Source organism: Ascaphus truei, chromosome 6 (assembly GCF_040206685.1).
Source record: "Ascaphus truei isolate aAscTru1 chromosome 6, aAscTru1.hap1, whole genome shotgun sequence".
Lineage (NCBI taxonomy): Eukaryota > Metazoa > Chordata > Amphibia > Anura > Ascaphidae > Ascaphus > Ascaphus truei.
In genome coordinates this window covers 123,458,858-123,483,077 of record NC_134488.1, presented here as the reverse complement: position 1 = coordinate 123,483,077, position 24,220 = coordinate 123,458,858, and the positions used below count along the sequence as shown (strand labels likewise).

General features: G+C 45.8%; 1 protein-coding gene across 5 annotated transcripts in view; it reads left to right on the top strand.

Moving 5' to 3' along the window:
• Positions 1–24,220, top strand: part of GRAMD1A (GRAM domain containing 1A) — a 198,739-nt gene that overhangs the window by 99,672 nt on the left and 74,847 nt on the right. For 3 of the 5 annotated variants that reach the window (XM_075606178.1, XM_075606177.1, XM_075606180.1), the window contains exons 2-5: positions 17,672–17,921; positions 22,360–22,380; positions 22,662–22,746; positions 23,099–23,202. In XM_075606178.1, the coding sequence (XP_075462293.1) occupies positions 17,672–17,921; positions 22,360–22,380; positions 22,662–22,746; positions 23,099–23,202 (460 nt within the window). Of the gene's footprint in view, positions 1–6,604; positions 6,673–12,578; positions 12,827–17,671; positions 17,922–22,359; positions 22,381–22,661; positions 22,747–23,098; positions 23,203–24,220 lie in introns of those variants that run through there. The other 2 variants (XM_075606179.1, XM_075606181.1) reach the window with 2 other exon arrangements.

Below are 24,220 nucleotides of genomic sequence, written 5' to 3'. Positions count from 1 at the left end.
GCTGTGGAGGGTTTTTGTCACTTTTTTTTACCCATTATAACTTAACTAAGTGTGGTAAAACCTATCCCTTGCTTCATTTTTTGCATAGCCAGTATAACCAACCCCACACTGAGGAGACCCATTAAGGTTGAAACAGTCTGTCTGTGGGTGGGTTTGCTGGCTATGCATCGTAACCCTGGCTGTGCTCAAAGCTGTGACCATGCAGCAAACTTAAGCCTATAGGGAACCATGTTTATGGTTTTGAAGCAAAAGGTGGCACTGTGTGCTCATTTGCATGCCATTCCCCAGAATCCCTTGCTGTAGTGGAAGTGCTGGGTGATAATGGTAAAAGGCGGGGTTGCAGACCTGTCTAAGACATGCAAATGAGCTTACAGTAATATTTCTATTTGCTATATGGTTTGCTGTGGATTGTTTTGTCACTTTTTTTTACCCACCATAACTTAACTATCTATCTATCTATCGATCTCTATATCGCTGTATCAAAAATGAATAGACGTACACAGAACGGTATCGTATATTCATTTTTGATTATTAAAGCTCAACTAACACGGTACCGATACATAAATATATATATACACACACACAGACACACACACACAGGCATACCCCGGTTTAAGGACACTCACTTTAAGTACACTCGCGAGTAAGGACATATCGCCCAATAGGCAAACGGCAGCTCACGCATGCGCCTGTCAGCACGTCCTGAAAAGCAATACCGGCTCCCTACCTGTACCGAAGCTGTGTGCAAGCGGGGAGACTATAGAGCCTGTTACACATGCGTTATTTACATCAGTTATGCACGTATATGACTATTGCAGTACAGGACATGCATCGATAAGTGGGAAAAAGGGAGTGCTTCACTGTAAGTACATTTTCACTTTACATACATGCTCCTGTCCCATTGTGTACGTTAATGCGGGGTATGCCTGTATATATGTCCTAGATGCATTAAGAAGACCGTGTTGAAGAAGCGTGTTTTGATATTATAAAGAATATTTACGAGAAACCACATCAACCATTAAATTACTAGAAGATACAAGCGAGATAAGGATCAGCGAGTTAGTGCGGCCGGTAGACACCGCGTCACGAAGCTTTTCACTGCAACACTTGGAGAATTGTTCAGGGCATAAAATTGGGGGAAAAAAGGGAATCAAAATCAATGACAAATACTTGAGTCACCTACGATTTGCAGATGATACCGGTATTTTTGCCAGAAGTCTAGAACAGGGGTGTGCAAACTTCCTGCACTGTGCCCCCCCCTGCCTGCTCTCCCCCTCCATCGCGCCCCCCTTGCGGCGTCAAATGACACCTCTGGGTCATGTGATGTCATGTCACATGGCCCTGCGGCGCCATTTCATGCCGCCTTGCCATGGAGACGAGTGGACACGGAAGCCGGGTAAGTGAGCCGCGCCTCCCCCCAGTTTGCACAAGAAGACCTCCCAGCAACAAATTTGAGAACTCGGCAAAGTAAGAAAGAAAGCGGGTCTCCATATGAATCTCAGCAAGACCACAGTGTGTCAAGTCTGTGTCAAATGTGTCAAGTCGAAGACTGTGTCTACCTTGACCGGCTAGTAACAATGGATGGGGAGCTTTTCAATTAAATCAATAGAATGAAGATGGGATGGAGCGCATTTTATAAGAGATAAGACAGACTTTCAAGTTTACCTTTCACGGTGCCTCAAGTGGAACCTTGTTGACCAGTATATTCTGCCTGACCTCACGTATGGATCTGAAACTTGGGCTCTAAATGTGAAGATAATTCAGAAGCTTCAGACAACGCAAAGTAGCACGGATAGATTATGCTGGGTATTACCTGAAGAGACAGAAAAAAAAAGAGCGAATGAGTTAAAAACTAAATAAAAGTCTGTGACATCATCACTAGGGTGAAGAAATCAAAATGGCGGTGGGTCAGATATAGCACAAGACGAAAGTAGCATCGTTGGACCAAGATGGTACCCAAGTGAATTCCAAGAGTGATTACAAGACCAAGATGATGAACAAAAGTAAGATGGGAGGATAATATCAGAAAATGTGTTGGAGCAACGTGGAGAAGAGAGGCTTGAAACCGCAGTACCTGTGAAGATCATTGGGGAGGTCTTCATCCAGCAGTGTATCGACAAGGGCAGTGTGTGTGTGTGTGTGTGTGTGTGTGTGTGTGTGTGTGTGTGTGTGTGTGTGTGTATCTAAGCACACATACAGTCATGTGTCAGAGTGCTGAGCACAGTGTTAAGCTGAGACTAAGAAAGTACTAGAATTGGTTTATTATGGCCCCACGAGGGATTGCACCGTTAACCCTTTGGGTGCCCAAGGACGTAGCTACTACATTCTGGGATCTGGCACGTACTGTAACGACGTCATGTTGCTCGTTTTAAGCCAGATTGCATTCTGCGCTCCTGTGGATCTTGCACAAAGAGTCCTCCTCTTCCCTTCCATCGTCAGCCGCGCGATCACGTGGTCACTTTGGTGCCGTGGCCCCACCAGCTCTTAAAGAGTTAAATGTCAAATCCACCAGACAATGATTCCCTTTTTTTAACACTGGGCAAGTTGACATGATCTGCTGTGAGTAGAAGGATTAACACAAATGTATGAACCTTGCAGCTACAGAATCCAATACAAATATTTAGTTACAATAAAAAGGTATTTTTTTTATTGTTGTTTTTTTTGTTGTTGATATTTCACTGCATTACTTCAGCCTTTCTCCGTGACAGGACCTTAATTCCATAACCTTCTATAAGTTACAGCAGCTCTCTGCCCTCATGACATATGGATATCTCTTATATTATGCATCATATTAGCACTTACAACCCTTCAGCACAAAATGAAACCACCATTAATGCCTCTGATGAGGAATTAAAAGATGCTGTTGAATATGCTAAATATCACAGCGCCAGAGCCGGCCTCCTCCCTGTGCGTCTCAAACGTCAGAGAATCATCTCCTTGCTCCGTTCAGGCGCAAGAGTGAGGGGCGAGGAGGTGGGGGGTGCACCGGCATCATGAAACTGCTTAAATATTGCCCAAAATGTTAGCAGCATAGACCTTCAAAGAGACCTCCCCGTGCCAAGCCCAACCCACCACCAACGCTGCTAAAAATATACACCTCACCACCCGGCCCCCCAGGAAGGGGAAAGGGGTGCTCCGGGGGTCTCAGCGTAGCTGGCTGCTGCCCTTTTTCATCTGTGTTGGAGCTTTCTGACAAATATGGCAAAAATACTTTTATGCAAGAGTAAGTAAATAATACTGTTAGAACAGTTGTCATTTCTGCACAGGACACCGAAGGGCAGCCATCTTTGATTAGTGATGTCAGTCAGAACGCCTAAAAGATGGGAGTGCATCGAGATTCACTGCTGCAGAAAGCAAAAGGATTAACGATTTATTCTCAAGACAATTCAGCTCTCGTGTGTCCCGCAGCGCATAATAAATCAGGGCTGACTGCCAATCTGAATAGGAAAGGCCATAACTTCTATATCAAAGTGCCCATTTTCTGTAAGTGGTACTGTACTTGAAAGACAGCGTGAGCAGGGGCGGGTTATGTTGAAAGTGAAAATGAGGCGAGCAGCAGTTCTGACATAATTTAAGGCGTGGGCACTAAGAGAAAGCAAATCAATAAACGGAGAGTTCAGCAGTCCAATTTCAAAAGGATTAATACGTGATTCAAAGATGAGGTGACGCTACAAGTAGTCACGTGACATCGCTTAACCTATTCACTCACTTATGGGTGGCGTTTATGATTTTAAAGAGAACGATTCCATTGAATATGGTGGATATGATTTAAAAAGGAAGATCATGATTTCACTGAAGCAAGATGGTCCACGTTTACTGAGCATTGCTATTCCGTATAACACCTTCCGATGCCTGGCTGCCCATTAAGGGAGTGGGCCTTTAAGATGTCTTCACTCACTGGAAGGTGTCTTATGAAATAGCAACGTTTAATAAATACGGGACTCGTGTGTTTAAAGATGCAATCCCCTCTCCTCTGGAAAAGGTATCTTTTTTTGGTGGTTTTCCTCGTGTTTTGATTCCTCGTTGTTGCAGCCCCCCTAACGCTTCCTAAAACCCCACTTGAAGCCACTTTCTTTCTGTGGTATAGCCACATGGCAGGATGAGGTGACGCTGTAATTCCAGTGTGATGATGTCACTGCCCTCACTTGTAAGGGAGAAGCCAATAAACAGTGCGAGTGAGAAGTAGAAGACATTACAACCATGGAAGGTCCCTTGGTCCATTGGGTGGCAGTTCTTAACCCTTTGAGTGCCCCAGGAAGCAATCACATCGTCATGGCAACTGGCACTCCGGGGGCCCCATGACATAAGGACTACGTCAGGCTGAAAGGGCTTGTTTTTCTCTGGGTTCAATCATGCCCTGCGTTCCCATGGAGTGCGGGACCCCATCTAACCAGCGAGGAGGAGGACCGCGGTGGTCATGTGACCACACTGTGCTAGAGGGACCGCTCTGGCACCATGACCACTCCGGCACTCAAAGGGTTAAAGGAACAGTTCTGCCTTGGTTTATTTTAAACATTTGGCGGGAACCAGTGAGTCTGATGAAGCTGAACCACGTTAATTTCAGCTCCTGGGACCCTCTGCTTCCCGAGATACGTACCTAAGACAGTGCTCCGTTCTCCGCCAGGTTGAGCAATATGGAGGTTTAACATTCCCGCGTCACACAAGCAATAGGAAGGCGAAACATCATGCGTCGTGCCCGATGTGACGTGGGAGCTTTAAACCTCCATGAGATACCAGCAGCACCTTCTAAGGTTAAGTATCTCAGGAAGCAGAGGGTCCCAGGAGCTGAAATGAACACAGCTCAGCTCTGGAGACCCCCCTGCTCCGTTAACACTAAAGCGATTTTAGATTCTGCTTTGTTCTGGAAGCACATTTTGTACAGAGCTGGTAACTAGTCACTCCGCATATTATATGCTTAGATCAAAGCTGACATGGCTCATTATGATGAAAATAAGAGACTCCCTCACAGGGAGGCAGAGCTAAGAGCTCACCAGGTCTGCTTTGGGGATATCCAAGGGGGGAGAGTCAGTAGTGTAGAGTCACCTGGGGTGATCACGGAATGCTGGAGTCCGGATCAGCGCTGCAAAGGGTAACGGAGAGTTCCCGGGAGGAGCAGGCAAAAGAGATAGTGAGGCAAGGCAGGGACAAGGCATGCAGCAAGCAGGAGTATCGTTGGCCGAGCTGCAAACTGCAAGCTGCAAACAGAAGAATAGTGAGATGGGCTAGGGTCAGGGCAACAGCAGGCAGAGGGTAATCAGAGGAAAGACGGGATCAGGGAGTCAAAGGATAGGTAAATGCAGGTACAGCCGCAAGGGAGAAACACAACCTCATTCCAGCAAGCAAAGCGGTTACGAAGCATGGAGTTTTGAGAAAGGTGCCTTCTTCTAGGCCTTGGAGGATGCAGTCCCTGTACGTGAGTCCTGAAAGGGGTACGATGTGAGTGGGGGATAGCACCAGGAATGGGCAGGGATAGGAAACAAACAACAACGTTTCGGCCTCTAAGGCAGGGGTGAGCAAACCTTTCAGTCTGCGCCCCCTTGCCTGCTCTCCCCCTCTGCTCGCGCCGCCAGACGCGCCGCCGGAGACCAGCAGAGGGAACTTACAGGGGCCTCACCTGCGCTCCCCCGGCATTTAATTTAAATGCTTTGGGGAAGAGCGCGGGGCCTCTAAGCGCGGCGCCCCCCAGATTGCGCACACCTGCACTAAGGGCTTTCATTAGGTAATATTGGTCTCTATGTAAAATTAATATTTGAGCCAAACGAAAGTTTTACTTGGAGGGCCTGGGGATTTCATCAACATTGATCTGCATGTGACAGGTGGTCTTTTTGTCTACTCTGGAGACCCGGTAACCTCTTTCTAATACTTTTTGTATTGAAAATGTGTCTTGGTGTGCAGTTTTTGTGTTTTTGTGTTTTTGTGTTTTTGCAGTATTGCATTGCAGATGATAAGGCCGGTTTTCCCAAAAATAAAGCAGGTATTTTGTTCTTGCTTTCTGCTTCGGTGAAGGGTTCGGTAGTTTTTCGACATATCATTCTTTTCCTGATAACCATATGCTATTGATGATTTATTTAATTTTAAATCTGCAATCCCCCTCCCTCCTTTCATAATCACCCTTTTTTTGGGGGGGTGTTACAGCTCCTGTTCCAGAGATTCTTACCTGGCAATTGAGCCGATGTTACTTACTGGGTTTTAAATCTCCATCACGATACACAGGAAAGCCACAACTTCCTATCTGCCAGCTGGACTCGGGAGATTCAAACGGCCATTTTGTTTTCCCTGGAGGGGACTGAAACGCTAGCACCTTCACCGCCAACTAGATTGCAAATCCAGGAGGTCCCCGGAGCTGAAAATAGCAAGGTTCACCTCCAAGGCACGTTCACGTTCCCATCCTGGAAATAAATAGGGGTTTGTCCTGGAACAGGATTGTGTGTTTTCCCTGGCTTCAGGCTGCCAGCACTCCTCTGCCTGGCTGTTGCAACAATGTTGCGAACCCTTGTGGGTTTCTTGGCTTCAGCCAGTTGCCTTGGTAACCCCCCTGCCTGTTTACCAGGATGGACGGCTCCCCCTCCCCTTGCCAGGTGTTATTGTCCCAGTTAATTTCCCATCAGCCCACACCAGCATGCGGCCTCTTAGTACCAGCAGCCACCCTGAGCAGACATCTCTCCTGTCCTGGTAAAGTTACTGATTTTCACCTATTTAGCCCACTTCCCTCATAGCTCCCCTTCCCCTCTATTGCTCTCATGTGCCAGTGTTCCCTCAGTACTCCCCCCCCCCTCTTTATTTGTATGTTGTTGCTTGATATATGGGATTGAGTTAACCTGCCCGTCCCTACGCATCTCTCAGGGCGTGCTTGGGCCAGAACAGGGGGACACCAATAAAATGAGCATGCTGCTTTAATTACACTTATTTCCTCATCTACTGTCACTGTAAGTTTCCCATTAAACCTCTTAGATTGTAAGCTCTTTGGGGCAGGGATTTCCTTTCCCATTGTCTGGTTTTTGCTGCACTTATTGTATAATTATAATTCCCTGTACTGTATTGTTTGTGAAGCGCTGAGTACACATTTGGTGCTATACAAATAAAGACATACAATACAATACAATAGCTCTTTTGATAAGACTGTTTGTGGACCCCTTCATGCACCTGCAGAGCGTCACACCCCTTGGCGACCCCTTTCTTCCCTTTTAGACCCTCCATTAAACAAACCGTTTAAGGTTGGAGAAGTGTCTGATAAGATAATGCATTAATGTCCTCGTGGAAAATAAAAATATATACAAATACAATTAAAGCCGCAGAACAGGCAGCCCTGCGCGACTCTTTTTATTACAGGCTTGAAGCAGGGGGTTTCCGGAGCTGAACTGCGTTAATTTCAGCTGCGGGGACCCCCTGCTTCCAGAGATACTTACCTCCGTAGGGGGTGCTGGTATCAGCAGCCTGGGAACTTGTGTGCCCAACGAAATGGCGGCTTTAATGTCCCGCGTTACGCAGGCCAATAGGAAGCCGTGATGTCATCCGGTGCAGCTTCCTATTGGCCCGCGTGACCGGGGACATTTAAACCCCACAGAGATACCGGCGCCCCCTGCAATTAGCACTGTTACAAATTAACATGTTTTGCTGCTTTACACAATGAATAGAAATGAAACCTTTGTATTTAAATGTTTTATGCTTTCACCTTAAGGCTAATCAAATCTTTTTGAGAAAGTGAATAACATGGGTAAGTTATTTAGAAAAGAAACACAGCGTTGTGTGTGTGTGTGTGTATGTAAGTATATGTGTGTGTGTGTGTGTGTGTGTGTGTGTATGTATATGTATGTGTGTGTGTGTATGTATATGTGTGTGTGTATGTATATGTATATGTATGTATGTGTATGTATGTATGTATGTGTGTGTGTGTGTGTGTGTGTATGTATGTGTGTGTATGTATGTGTGTGTATGTATGTATGTGTGTGTGTATGTATGTATGTGTGTGTATGTATGTGAGTATGTGTGTGTATGTGTGTGTATGTGTGTGTACTGTATGTGTGTGTATGTATGTATGTATGTATGTTCCGCTTGTTTGAATTCCCATACTGTAGTAGTCTCTGCCACCTCTGCTAGGAGTAGGGTTGCCAGGCGGCTTCTCCAAAAATACTGGACACAATGGTGAAAGGCGCGGCGCGATTCAGATACACACACACCCCTCTCTCCGCTCCAAGCTGTTTCCTCCTCTCCTGGGCCCAAACCCCAGGCTCAAGAGACCTCCTCCTGATTGGTTGCATATCCAGCAGCAGCCAATCGGAATGGAGGAAGCTGCCCAGTCCTCAACATTCACAGCAGCCCTGCTCTCTCCTTACTCAGGGAAATCCCATGGCCCCCCAAGCCGGTCTCGTTACTATGTCCAGAGCGGTAATACCGGACACATACATGTTCTGAGAGGTAATACCGGACACATACATGTTCTGAGAGGTAATACCGGACACATACATGTCCAGAGAGGTAATACCTGACACATACATGTCCAGAGAGGTAATACCTGACACATACATGTTCTGAGAGGTAATACCTGACACATACATGTCCAGAGAGGTAATACCTGACACATACATGTCCAGAGAGGTAATACCGGACACATACATGTTCTGAGAGGTAATACCGGACACATACATGTTCTGAGAGGTAATACCGGACATATATATGTTCTGAGAGGTAATACCGGACACATACATGTCCAGAGAGGTAATACCGGTATACACCTACATGTCCAGAGAGATAATACCAGTATTACATCTACATGTCCAGTATTACCTCTCATTTTTTACTGGACAGTGTCCAAATACAGGACAGTCCTGTTCAATACTGGACACCTGGTAACAATAGCTGGGATCCGGCCTTCATTACACAGCACATATCATGGTCACGGAAACATGAAACACACAGCAGTAATATCTGCAGGGCGTGTAACACGGGGCAGTTGTACATTGTAACGCAGGCAGCAGGAAGATCACCGTTTCATTGAGGTGTAAATGTGCACGGAGGGCGGGTGGGCAGCACTGCAAAGCCAATAAAAAGAAAAGAGGTCAGTGTTATGGGAGCTAAGGATAGGAGACGGTGTGTCATCATCTTTGTGACTGTTGTTGTTGTGCGGGTGTGTCGTGTGTAATGGTGTAGGAATGTATCTGTATGTGCCTTTTCTGAGGGTAGCAGGTGTGTAGATATGCGTGTGTGTAATATGAGTGTGTACCTGCAGGTGTGCTATTAAACAGTAAAGAGTAGTGGTACTGTCCCTCGTTATAAGAGACTTGATTCTGTTAAGGCACGGTGCTCAACTCCAGTCCTCAAGGCCCCCCTCTCCCTCCCCCCCCCCCCCCAACAGGTCAGGTTTTCAGGATATCCCTGCTTCAGCACAGGTAGCTCAATCAGTCTCTGCTTCAGCGCAGGTGGCTCAATGAGTCCCGGCTTCAGCATAGGTAGCTCAATCCGTCCCAGCTTCAGCACTGGCAGCTTTGACTGAGCCTCTGATTGAGCCACCTGTGCTGAAGCAGGGATATCCTGAACACCTGACCGTTAGGGGGAGTTGAGCTCCTGTGTTAAGGTACAAGGCTCTTTGGACCCCATGTTTCATACTATATTTATGCTTTTTGCTGTATTTATGATAAATCCATCAGTTTATGCATGAGTGGTAAATAACATCGGTATATCTGTGTGTTTTGGGGCCTTATTCTTTATAGTCTGAATGGGAATATTTGGCCTAAATGTCCGCGTCACACTACGGTATATAGAATAAAAAAATACAGCAAACAAATTCTCAGAATAGCCTTAACATAGTGTATTTTGCTTAACTTAAAAAAAAAAACATTTAAAAATAAAAACGTTTCCCGTGGGAGGATCCTCCCCCCTTCCTCCTGGGGGCTGTTCCACATCCAGGGTGTTCCCCAGGTGACCAAAGTAAAAACCGGGACGTCTGGTCACCCTAGCACTGTTCCCCCTACCGGGGGACGTAACATCTGACCCTGATCTCATCTTCGGGTCAAACACAACACTTTTAAAAGGTGGCAACTCTGTAGTGTGTATAGAATATTATATGTGTATATCAGTGTGTGTATAGAATATTATATATGTATTGGGTGTGTGTGTGTGTGTGTGTATATATATATATCAGTGTATGTGTATGTGTGTATATATAATATATAATCAGTGTATGTGTGTGTGTGTATATAATATATAAATCAGTGTGTGTGTATATCAGAGTGTGTGTGTATATATATAATCAGTGTGTGTATATATATCAGTGTGTGTATATATATATAATATATAAATCAGTGTGTGTGTGTATATATATATATATATATATATATATATATATATATATCAGTGTGTGTGTAATATATAATCAGTGTGTGTGTATATTTCAGAGTGTATATATATATATATAATATATAAATCAGTGTGTGTGTATATCATTGTGTGTGTGTGATATATATATATCAGTGTGTGTATATATATATATATATATATATATATTATATATATCAGTGTGTGTGTATATGTATATATGTATATATATATATATATATATATATATATATATATATATATATATATATATTATATAAAGCAGTGTGTGTATATCATTGTGTGTGTGTGTATATATATATATATATCAGTGTGTGTGTGTGTGTGTGTGTGTACAGTATGTGCTCCAATCTTTGCTTTACATTGTTATTTATATGCTGCTCTTCTCCCCATTGTCTGTGCTTTATTTGCCCTGTAATGTGATATTGCAAAGCGCAGTGCATACTGTTGGCGCTGTATACATAATACTACGCACACATGCGGCTGGGCGAGGAGCGCTCAGCTCTGTGCCTGTGACAGCTGGGGGGGGGGGGGCTGGGATCCGTGCGGCCACAGGTGTCTGACACAGAGACAATGATCTGTGTGGGGGTGGGAATCCTAATCTTAACCCCTTCAGGTACCTGCGTAGGAGTTAGGTTACCGTTACTCCAAGTCCAAAGAAGCTTCCTTGATTAGACGCTGCAATCCTCCCCTGTAGCCACGGCAGTTTAATATTAATATTGCATTGTGTGAATGACATTGGCCTTTGGTTTCCCACACAGACCGGGATTAGTTTGCAGGCTCGGCATGGTGGCAGGGCCCTGTGCCTGTATCATTCTGTACTGTACAGCGCCGAGTATTCTAGTAGAACAATTAAATAGATGCATGCAGGGTTACAGTGTTACAATTTAGTGAACGAGTCCCGAACCTTTCATCTGAACGCTGCTCGGGAACCATCCAGAATAAAAATACCACATGTCAGCACATTCACATCTCAGACAGATCTGCAACCCTGCCTTTCCCCATTATCTCAGCATACAATGCTGCCACTGCAGCAAGGGGTTCTGGGTAATTACATGCAAATGAGCACACACCATGTGACCCATAAAGATTAATTTCCGTATCTCCCCCATTCCTCATGGTCGTCCTTGCTAGCAAATATGATAACCCACAAGCCTCAGGCTTTGACTGAGCCACTGATTGAGCCACCTGTGCTGAAGCAGAGACATCCTGAAAACATGACCTGTTGGGGGGTCTTGAGGTCTGGGTTAAATAGGCTATCCAAGCAATTAAAAAAAATCTTTATTTTGTTTTAATATATGCAGCCTTTGATTACCTTTATTGAAAACTAATTACCTAAGCTAATGATCGATCGGTTCTCTCGGGATCAATCAGCAAAGATCCTGTTTCCCAGGTCTCACTAAATGGCTGCCTTTCAGTTTCAGTCAATCCTTCAGTCAGTGTAACTCACCGGCTACAATGTATCCTGATATTACTAAGGTAACCTTATCTATTGTTACAGTTTGCAGCTCAAACTGCTGGGGACATTGGCAACACATTATCACAAACAGGAAAGTGTTAGGCCGAGGCCCCGGTGCCTCAGTCAGCGCGCCCACAGTGTATACAGGCGGCGCGCTGAGAGGCAATTGACCGCTAGCTGCGTTCTGTAGGGAGCGGGGGGGCACGTGGTTTGAGCGGAGGGTCCGTTCGTCCGTTTCCCCCACACACAACACATGCATACACACACTTCCCCCCCCCCTACCTTTTGGAGGTGGGGAAGCTCTGACACTCCAGCCCCCGGCGCTGATAGGCTCACCAGCGCACCACGTGACGCGTCACCGCTCGGCATCGCAATCCTCTTGCATCCCCTGGCAGCTGACGCATCACAGCGCGTAGTGAGCCTCGTCGGAAGGGGGCAGCGGGGACAGACAGGCATGAGGATAGGGGCTGGTGGCCCGCGCGCATGCGGATGCGCGCACGCCCGTTCTCAGCAGGTCCGCAGCCTTACAAAGATCTTGCACTGCTGGGGAGGTGGCTAAACCTGCTATAGAGATCAAAGGATGCTCAGTGTATTAAAACTCATAAAAATGGCATTGAGTTTAATTTTAAAATAATAAAAGGTACTAAGTATTATCTACTGTAATACTAGAACTGATTTATTTAAAAAACACAAAAAAAAGAACCCACATATGTCGGATCTTGCTGGGGTTGGATTATGTGCCATTCTAACATGCACCTATACATTTGAATTTTCCATTTTGATCCACCGGGGGCAGTGTTGGGCCGGGGCAGAGCTGACCAGCTGACATCTGTCACCCTGTCCCCTCACAGCCATCTGTCAGAGCTCACAGAGAACAGTAAGGGGGGCAGAGGCAGCTGTGCAGAGACACCTGCTGCAGTCACAGAGAATGGGACACACACACTGAGGGAGAGAGTGAAACACCAAGTATTAAACACAGACGAAAGAGACACAGAGAGGAGGCAGACACACAAAAGAGAGACACAGGAGAGAGCTGTAAGTTCCCTTTTCCATACAGTATTATGATGTGGGTGTGGGGATTTCATTGCACCAGGAGAGTTATTAAGCAGTGCACGGCTGCTGGAAATGAAGGTTTCTTATTGGGGAGGCATCTGCTATGGCCAGGAGAGGTCCAGTGCTCAGGGCCCTGGACTTTATATTGGGAGATGTCGAGTTGCAGTGATACCTCTGGGACTATATCCCTCTGCTCCCTGGGTTTACAATAAATGTAAGCTCTTCGGGTTAGCTGGTGTGCTACCAAGTAGCAGCATATGAGAATAAGAAGTTATTATCTAGTTCCACTGTCCTAGGGGGAATAAATGAATATATGATGTGCAAAATAATATAAAACTATAGTACACTATATATCCTTATGTAATAAGAAGGACAGTTTTCATCTCCCCCTGGATTTACTATTAGCGATAGTCCTTAATCGGGTTGGCCTTTTCTTCCTTAGGTTCGCCTTATATATGTATACATTTGATGTACCTTTCTTTGTACTTTACACCTTGGTAAAGAGCCACGGCCCGAAACGCGTTGGTGCGTTTTGCATCCTTTGGCTACCCATGTAAGCTCCTAATAAACCGACTTTTGTGACTTTTGATCACATTTTTTCACAGCTTGTTCGTTGCACTCCGTTTCCTCCACGCAAACTACCTCGCCTTCTATATGGTGTACATGCAGTTACCTAGCAACGGCTCAGCGTCGGTGCTTTATTTCCTGTGGCACACAGGGTCGGTGAAAGCGACGTACGCTACATCAGGATACAGGTCCATGTACGGGGCGAGCACGTCGAATAAATAAACACTTGTGTATTGACCTCATCGGCAGTGCCAGCTATTCCCTTCCCACGCCTGCGGGAGTTAGTGGGGGGTATACCCGTGTGCTCTGGACGCCCTCGCTTGCCCACGCAGAGCTGTCGCTACAATATATCTGTGGAGCTGGCTATTCATCAGCAGTAATATGGATCCGTTTAAAGCTGCAGTTCAGTCAATATCCTGCATGTGTGTTTTTTTTAATAAATCAGTTCTGTAGTAAGAAAAAATACTTTTAGCATTTTCTGTTTTAAAAAAAACAACTTTGAAAGACCAATTTTCTTGTATTCTATTTTAACAGCCATTTGCTAAGGCACTGCCCCTTCATGTCCTGTCACAAGCTCTGGCACACCCCTTTGTCAGCCCTGCCCTCCCTCTAGCACATGTCAGTGCAGGAGTGCTCATGAATATTCATGAGCTTCCACTGAGTGACAGAAGCAGATGAAAAACATATGCCATATCTAAAGATGTCGCCAAATTTCACCGATCAATACATGGAGAACGAATTGACCGGCAGCTATACAGTTCTTTAGGTAATTAGAGATTGCACACATGAAACTATTGAATTAAAAAAAAAAAAGACTGAACTGCAGCTTTAATCCCATGGTTGGTGAAGCCGTGCTGGAGGAAAGACTTGGAAGTGTTCTCCTCGTGTACGTGCCGCTGTGGGCTGGCTGAAATGCAAAGCAGTTGTTATAAACAGAACATCTTCTGCGCCCAAGGCTTTCATACTAAAAGGGGTATGTGGTTTAAGCACAGATTGTGTTTACAGTTTGAAGTTGGCATGTCATGTCTGTTATAAACAGACGTTCATTGAAATATCCCTGCACGCTGGGCATCAGTTAAAAGCAGAGCATCCATTAGTGGGAGTGTGTCCTGTGTATAGGCTGGGCATCAATTACAAGGAGAACGTCTCTTATAAGTAGCAGCCCGCCCGCTGGCGTCGCACGGGGATATTTGAGGCACGTACAACATTTACCTGCCTGTTAACTCCTTCAGTGCTGAATCCGCAATGCAAGGCACACACTAATATATCGTGGGCCCCCGTGGCAGGGTGAGCGTCGTGGCTGCACGTGGAGCTGACACTTTGCAAAGTAATGCGTTGTACTAGCCACTGGCAGTGAACAGGTTAAAAATAAAAGCGGTTGAATGACATTACATTTTTGTAATCGCAGGGGGAATTTTTGTATGTGTTCGGTACACGTTGATGCACCGTTGCCATAGCTTAAGCTGAGATAAAAACGGCAAACATTATTATTAGTTTACGCTTCGGAGGCTTATATGTGTTTTCACTTTTATGTGAGAAATAAAAGAAACGGTTAAAAAAAAATTAAGTACGCAATTTATTGCATTCAACATTGTTGCCGGGCGGACTGGCACTAAAAGAGTCAAAATGCACCCTACTAAACAGGGCATGAGTATTTAGGACAGTCACAGGACTGAGATTAGTGTTATAGTAACAGAGGTATGTGCTAATACCGCATTCACCGCCAAATTACTGCCACTTTCTGCCGCTTAACATGATCACAGACAGAAAGCTGCTGATAAGACAATCACTGGCAGGGACCTAGGAGGTCACTGCTTGGTTACAGGAACTTGTTCTGTGTTCATGTTGGGAGATGACGACAAAATCCCCTCTGCGCAGAGAAGCAATGTCTTCGGAGCAATCCCAGCAATATCCTACATACACGTGTGTGTTTTCTAAATAAATCAGTTCTATAGTGTTAGATAATACTTACTACCTTTTTTGTTATTTTAAAATTCAACTCCCAATGCCATTTTTAATGAGGTTTAAGATACCGAGCATCCTTTGATTTCTGTAGCAGGTTTATCCCACCTCCCCAGCAGTGCAAGATCTTTGTAACACTTTCCTGCTTGTGATCATTTGATGCCAAAATTCCCAGTAGTTTCATCTGCAAACTGTAACAGTAGATAATGTTACCTTAGTAATATAAGGATACATTGTAGCTGCTGAGTTACACTGACTGAAGGATTGGTTTGAAACTGAAAGGCAGCCATTTAGTGGACACTGGGAAATAGGTTTTTGCTGATCGATCATGGGAGTACCAACGGATCGGCAGCTTAAGTAATTAGTTTGCAATAAAGGTAATTAAATGCTGCATATAGTGAAACAAAAAAGTGTTTTTTTTTTTTTTTTTAAGCTGCTTGGATTGCATTTTTTTAACCCCCTTTTTTAAAGCGGGGAAGAAGTTCTGATCTAGGTGTGGGTGGTTCTGTAGGATGAGGTGGAATCAAACAGATGTCGCAGACTTCATTGTTCTCTCTGTTGTGGTATTTTGGGATATGCTGAAGTATTCTGCAACATTACCATTCAATACAATGGAGTACCTGCGGCATTCAGAGGCTATGTAGGGTTACTGTATCCGGGTGAGCAATAGGGCGGCTACACCTGCAGAACCAGCTGTGAGCCGGTCCCCAAATCACACCGGTTTCCCTGATTTCAAACCCCCCACAACCCTTTAAAAATATACAGCAATGTATTGTGACTGGGCAGCACCCCGACCCAATTATCCTAAAGTGCGTACGTACAGATATTATTTCTGTGGTAGGGCTTGTAATTAAAAAAAAAAATAGCCATTCAACGTTCCATATTATATACGATTTATTATGATAGTTTATTTGTAAAGCGTCAACATATACCGCAGCGTGGTACAGAGTAATAAACAGAATGACTTACCAAATAAGGACAAACAATGGCTCGTCCTGAGAGCTTACACTCTAGAGGGAGTAAGGGGAAATGTTTAAACAAAAGGTAAGGTGGCTGCTCGTTGTGGGGTGGAGGTTGTCTCAGAGTGGGGTTCAGTCCAGCCGCACAGCTGATCCCATATAGGTTTGGGGCTGTGGTCTTTAGGGGGTGTTAGCGTGGAGTTGGATCCAGCCGCACAGCTGATCCCATATAGGTTTGGGGCTGTGATCTTTAGGGGGTGTTAGCGTGGAGTTGGATCCAGCTGCACAGCTGGTCCCACTAGGGTTGGGGGGGGAAGGGATTTAGAAGTTAGGGGTACGCCAGTTAGGCTTCCTTGACAAGTAGGGAGTTTGTAAATGGCAGAAAGCTGGGCGAGAGTCTGGTGATGCGTGATAGGGAATTACAGAGAGAGGGGGCAGCACGGGAGAAGTCTTGCAGGCTGGGGCGAGAGGAGGGAATAAGGAAGGGGGAAAGGTGGGTGTCGTGGGCAGAGAGTAGGGGGTGTTTAGGTATGTATTTGGGGGTGAGGGCTTAGATGTAAGGGGGGAAGCATTGTTGAGAGCTTTGTATGTCAAAACTCAGGTTTTAAACTCTATTCTAAAAAGATATGGGAAGCCGACAGAGGTGGAGAAGGAGCGGCTCAGTGAGGAAAGGCACTGACTGGCACTGAGTCTGAATCAGGGGAACCTGGTTCAATTCCCGGTGTCGGCTCCTTGTGACATTGGGCAAGTCGCCTTATCTCCCTGTGCCTCGGTCACCAAAAAACATAGATTGTAAGCTCTACAGGGCAGGGACCTGTGCCTGCAAAATGTCTCTGTAAAGCGCTACGTAAAACTAGCAGCGCTATACAAGGACAAACAATTATTATTATTAGATGAGTCTGGCAGCAGCATTTTGGATGGATTGGAGTTGACAGGCGGACAGAAGGAATCCCAGCTAGGAGAAGGTTGCAGTAGCCAAGGCGGGACAGGATGAGGGAGCGAACTAGTATTTTAGTTGCGTCCTGAGTGAGGAAAGGGCATATCCTAGTGATATTTCGGAGGTGGGGGCAGCAGGACTTGGTGAGGGAGTGAACATGAAGAATGAGGAGGAGAGCAGAGTCACAGATGACCCTTAGGCAGCGGGGTCAATGAACATTACATTAGTCAGTAAACAGTGTATAACATTTTAATAAGATTTTGAGCAGCCTTTTTTAATGATGAAATATAATTATTTGGGTGTTTCGGGAGTAAAATGTGTAGGGTTCTCCCATTATTCTCAGGGAACCCCACAGAACAGGAGCTGCCACAATATACAATTGTTTGTGTCTTCCGCCCCCAGCACCGGCAGCATCACCCCCCGGAGTACCCCCAGCAACTCCCCTGCCCTGCGGAGGCGACTGGCAGCCGGCGAGGGGGAGAACATGGTGGAGAGAGGATCGGAGGGCTCCTCGGAGCGGACACCAAGCACGCCGACCAACTCTGCACTGCACCCCATCACCCTGCCTCTGATCCCCCTCCAAACCAGCTCCCAGCCCGGGACGCCGCTCCCCCCCCAGCTCGGCGGCCGAGGGTTTATACGGAACAGCAAGGTAAGAACGAGGCAGACACTGTGCAGCGCGCGCAATGGGATTCGCCAACAGCTCCACGTCTATAACACTGCCGCCCTATACAGAGCAGCGCTTCCGACACGTGCTCCGGCCCCATGAACTCCCAGGCGAAGTGTGGGGTCCTGAGCCGGCCGGGGAACCAGGTGACGTGATGATGGCTTTAAACAGGTGTCACCTACTCCAGAAGCAGCGTTGTTACCCCCTCCCCCCCAACGAAACCCCCTGTTCAATCCGTCAATAGAAAAAAAAAATATCCACACCCCAAACCTATATGGGATCAGCTGTGCGGCTGGACCAAACTCCAGGCTGACACCCCCTAACATCCAAATTAATTCTCTTACTGCTGTGAGGTATTATACGGGACTATAAATAAGCCGCGTTTCCACTGACAGCCGAGACTCCGGCTCTAAGTTGGCCAGAAAGGCGGCTAATGCCTGTCGCCGCGATCACACGCTGCCTGTCGCAGCGATCACGCGCTGTCTGTCGCCGCGATCACGCGCTGTCTGTCGCCGCGATCACGCGCTGCCTGTTGCCGCGATCACGCGCTGCCTGTTGCCGCGATCACGCGCTGCCTGTCGCCGCGATTACGCGCTGCCTGTCGCCGCGATCACGCGCTACATTAAATATAATATCACAAACTGCAAAAAACTTTCATACAACAATCTGATTCGCAACAAACTGTTCGAAAATTGAAAAACACACAGAACGTATTATTCTCAAGAAGCCCGGGATGTATGAACATAGTTACATAGTTACATAGTTACATAGTTACATAGTTACATAGTAGATGAGGTAGAAAATATACATGTCTACCGAGTTCAACCTGTGTTAAATTTAGACGACAGATACTTATCCTATATTCTTATTAACAGTATATACAGTATATTGATTGGGCCAGAGGAAGGCAAACACAAAACCCCAGTGAAACATTATCCAATGTCTCATAAGGGGGAAAAAATACATTCCTTCCTGACTCCACTATTGGTAATCAGATTTCTCCCTGTATTCACATCCTTCCCATGTTTACTTATTTGGTATATCCCTGTATACCTTTCCTTTCTAAAAAGATGTCCGGCCTTTTTTATACCGGGGCATAATAAAGCTTCCTTCCCTTCCATCCATCTCCCGTTTAATACAAGATAAGATCTGAGAATTTTGAATATCGGGAAAAAAAACAATCAAAACCCTATTGGGCAGTGAATAATGATCTCTGCCCCTAGATGTCAAACTAAAGCTACAGTTTGGTGTTGTACAGTGTTTGTTCCGTAGTACTCATTTATTTTTATTTTATGCATTTAATTTCTCTAAAACGGTTTAAGCAAATTGTCTGAAACCGTTGTACAAGTTGAATAATTGTATATTTCATGTTTTGTATGAACAATCCGGTCGATGAGATGCACCGTTTAATTCATTTTTTTTTTATTACAAAAAAAATAACAAATACTTCCAAGATGGCGGCTGCACCGATTTGGTTTAAACTTCTGGCAGATCTACGTTAGGATGTCAGAAAGATGTAAAATGTCAAAATGTAATCAGAATCAGTCAAGGCGTTTGGCCTGTGGAGAGAGAGAGAGAGAACACACGGACAGTCAAACACAAAACCAAAGAGACAAAGTATGGTATGAACACAACCGTAGCGCTAAAAAACGTGTCACAGTATTGCATATAACCTTCATTAATACAATACCAATACATAGTTACATAGTAGATGAGGTTGAAAAAAGACGTACGTCCATCAAGTTCAACCTATGCTAAATTTAGACAACAGATACTTTATTCTATATCTATACTTACTTATTGATCCAGAGGAAGGCAAACAAAAAACCCCATTAAGGGGAAAAATTAATTCTTTCCTGACTCCAAGAATTGGCAATCGGATTAATCCCTGGATCAACATCCTTCCCATGAATACTTATTTGGTATATCCCTGTATACCTTTCCCATCTAAAAAGATGTCCAACCTTTTTTTTGAACCAATCTATTGTATCTGCCATCACAGTCTCCATGGGTAATGAATTCCACATTTTAACTGCCCTTACAGTAAAGAACCCTTTCCTTTGTTGCTGGTGAAATCTCCTTTCCTCTCACCTTAAGGGATGGCCCCGAGTCCTTTGTACTGCCCAGTGTCCTGCAGTCTAGAACACTTGCAGGTTAGTCCAAAAACCTTCTTGATAGAAATATGACAATAGAAAGTCCTCCTTGGCGCTTGGATGGGTGATGGTGCTATTATTCTCCAATGGACATAGAGAGAAAACAATATTGCTTCAATAAAGTATATAAACAACCTGTGCTCCTTAAACACCGTATAGTGCACCCATCTTGGTAGAGAATCATTCAAAAGGGAGAACAATAGATTTTTCCTTCAATAAAGTGTGCTCTTTTAGCACCTTCTCCAGACAGAGAATCAATCAATCGCAACCAAAGAGGTCACAATGTCTAGTTGAAGTCTTGACTTCGCTCGCTCATCCAATCATCCCTAATTTACCCCCATCCAGACGCTGCAAACGCCCTGTTTCGGGGTCTGGGTGGGAGTAACGCCAGGTTTAGCTCTGAATTAACTGATGTAACATGAACTCCTCGCATCAACTTAAACAAGTTACATTATGGCGCTTTGTGGATACAGCGTGGTACGATGATATTTTTTAAGTGACGCTTATAGAGCGCGGAGAGATATTGTAGAACGCGGACAATGCAGCATATTACGATTTTCCTCATTTTTAATGTATATACTGCCAATACACATTTTATATACACACCCTGTTTCCTTTTACCTTCTCTCAGAACAATGGCGTATCGGCGCTATTTCACTGATATTTCACATTTTACTGACACCCAAATGACAGCTCCCTCTTCAAATGTATTATAACTTTAACGATTCAATTATATTATATTCAGTTAACATGTAAATCAGTATCCAATGCCACCCCGCGTTACTATTAACGTGGCGTTAACTTAAGTTAAGCTAACAGAGCTCAGTACCTCTAGGTCTAAGAGAGTTAAATCACCGTCCGAGAACCCTTTAAACTGACACAAGAAACACATATTCTGCTTAGTTTCAGAGTCTGTGACAGGAGCAAATCTATTGTTGTTAAAAAATGTGTATTATGGGGACTTAACAAATAGTATTTTGCTGGGGGAGGAAATGTATCCTGGCTTTACAATACAGTACAGAACCATGATATATCGATAAATACTGTCCCCCAATGCCCATCCAATAGGACAAATGATTATGTTCATTACTACTTTTCTTCTCATAAGTTTGAGTCATTTAGTTCAATCCTTTGGACAAAACATTTCAAACCGCGCCTAGGTCGGCCCGTCAGCAGGTCCCTCACTGCCCATGTTAACCTGTTGTATTTCTTGCTCTGCAGAGAGAGACGAGGAAACAAAGCCATAATAACCAGCCTAGCATGAGATGCGTGATATGTATGCGGGGCCTAAGGGGTTCAAATGTAGAAGCTGTACATGAGTTTCAGTGCAGTTCCATGCTGTTTCCTCCTCTACTTGGCACCACCCCCAGGCCCCTGACGCCTCCTGATTGGCTGCATTACTCAGCAGCAACCAATCAGGATGGAGGAAGCTGCCCAGCCCCCTAGCAACAGCCCTGCTCGGGAAAATCCCGCGGCCCCTCAGGCCGGTCAGGTCTCCATGTGCCCACAGGTAATACCGGACACATCATGTAAAGTATTACCTCCCATAAGTTACTGGACAGAGTGTCCAAATACAGGACAGTCCGGTTCAGTACCGGACACCTGGCAACTCTACTCTCTCCTGGGGGAAGAAATCACTCTCAATAGACAACTGCGACACTCACGTGTGTGTACTGGACCTGCTGATTAAATCGTTATTTTGCTGTTTGAGAGATTTCACATTTGACTGATCCAAAAATTTCTTTAAATGTAGTATAGCTTTAATAACCATGATATTATATTCAGTTAACGTATAAATCAGTACACAGTGGTATCCGATGCCATGCCGCGTTGCTACTAACGCCATGTTAACTTAAGTAGGAGTTGGTGGGAGGCCTCACTGTTTATAACGCTGTAAATATGGCCGCACTATTGCGAAGGATGGAATCCGTTCCGCGCGCTGTTTCCGCTTGGACTTGGGCGTTAGGATACCTTGGCGTGGCCTTTCCCCCGCGCCTTTATAGCGCATGTTTTGTAATGGGGGGGTGTAATGATAATGCCGTGACGTTGGCTTGCAGGCTTATAACGCTTTGGCCAAAGGGTTTAACTGAATGACCCTTATTCCGGAGAACATTATTATTGAAGTATTTATCTACATACTAATTACTATATATTTTGTCACATTGGATGTAGCATTGGGATTTTCTGTCTTTTCTTGTTCTGGGGGAAGACCATTGGGGTCACCTTGTCCTTCTAGTGGTGGGTGACTTAGTGTTTTGCTCTTTTTGCAGAAGATGCAGAGCTGGTACAGTGTAAGTATTTGCCTCATCTGCTGGCATGTCCTCTGCTCCATATCCTGGCTTTGTCTGCTAACCCTTCCTCTCCTCCATTCCCTCATTCATTCACTAATTGTCTTCATCTTCTCTTTCATTCTATACGTTCTCACTACCTCCACTACCCCACCCCCCTCCTTCTCTTTATTTTCTCCCATGTTTCTATTCCTGGTTCTGGTATGGGTGGGGGGGTTTGGGGCTATTGGGGTGAGGGGCCTCCTGGAGCTCCTCCTCGCTCATTCCTGGGGTGTCTCTCACAGATGCTGAGCCCCACTTATAAACAGCGCAATGAGGACTTCCGTAAAATCTTCAAGAAACTCCCCGATTCCGAGCGTCTCATTGTGGGTGAGTGTGACATCTCGTGTCTGGCGGGGTTGTCTTGTAGGCACATATTGGCAGGTTCTTGTATGTCAGGGGTGGCCAACTCCAGTCCTCAAGGGCCACCAACAGGTCAGGTGTTAAGGATATCCCTGCTTCAGCACAAGTGGCTCAGTCAAAGGCTGAGCCACAGATTGAGCCACCTGTGCTGAAGCAGGGATATCCTTAACACCTGACCTGTTGGTGGCCCTTGAGGACTGGAGTTGGCCGCCCCTGTTGTGTTGGTTTGTATAGTTACGTATGCATGTTATGAGCTTTTCCTTTATCAAGCTCTCACACGCAGCACCTTTGACCTCTGCTCTTTGCCCTCCCCCCTCAGATTACTCGTGTGCGCTGCAGAAAGATATTCTACTGCAGGGAAGACTTTACTTATCAGAGAACTGGATCTGTTTCTATAGCAACATCTTCCGCTGGGAAACCACTGTGAGTGTAATGTCACCAGGGAACCGGGACATGCTGTAACCGGGGTTCTCTGTGCTGTGTAATGTCACCGGGAACCGGGACATGCTGTAACCGGGGTTCTCTGTGCTGTGTAATGTCACCGGGAACCGGGACATGCTGTAACCGGGGTTCTCTGTGAGTGTAATGTCACCGGGAACCGGGACATGCTGTAACCGGGCTTCTCTGTGCTGTGTAATGTCACCGGGAACCGGGACATGCTGTAACCGGGGTTCTCTGTGCTGTGTAATGTCACCGGGAACCGGGACATGCTGTAACCGGGCTTCTCTGTGCTGTGTAATGTCACCGGGAACCGGGACATGCTGTAACCGGGGTTCTCTGTGCTGTGTAATGTCACCGGGAACCGGGACATGCTGTAACCGGGGTTCTCTGTGCTGTCTAAGGCTACGCTTATAGTGACGGTGACGTCAGGCTGCGGTCGCTGGAAAAATCAATTTGAGATGACTTCCAGCGATCGCGACCAACACGGCGCTGTCGCCGGCACTATTAGCGCAGCCTAAGGCTGCGTCCATAGAAGGGCAGACCGTGTGGACCCGTAGCGATCAGACTGCCTAAAGGCTGTGATCGCGTCTATACAGCGTGCGGGTGCACGCGCGTGGGTGGGGGGGCGCGATGCGCGTGAAATCAGTCAAAACTGATTTCTCGCGCGATAGGGCGGTCACGTGAGCGGTTCGCCCAATGAGGGTGAACCAGCTCTGTGACGTCACTGGCCCGCCCATAGACACGCCCCCAGACGGCGCACGTACGAAGGCCAGGGAAAGCACTGGCGTTCCCTCAGCGTCCGCGCGCCTCCGCACGGCGGCGCCCTCTATGGATGCAGACTAAGCCGTGTAATGCAGCAGGCAGAAGTGTGAGGGGAAATACGTGGTAAATACAGAGATGGGAAGATGAATGGGACACCCAGACCTGTACTGTTACTTAAATATGATGTGATCTGTGGTGTCTTACTCAGGCTCCTTTATGTCGTGCTGGGGTGGGGATT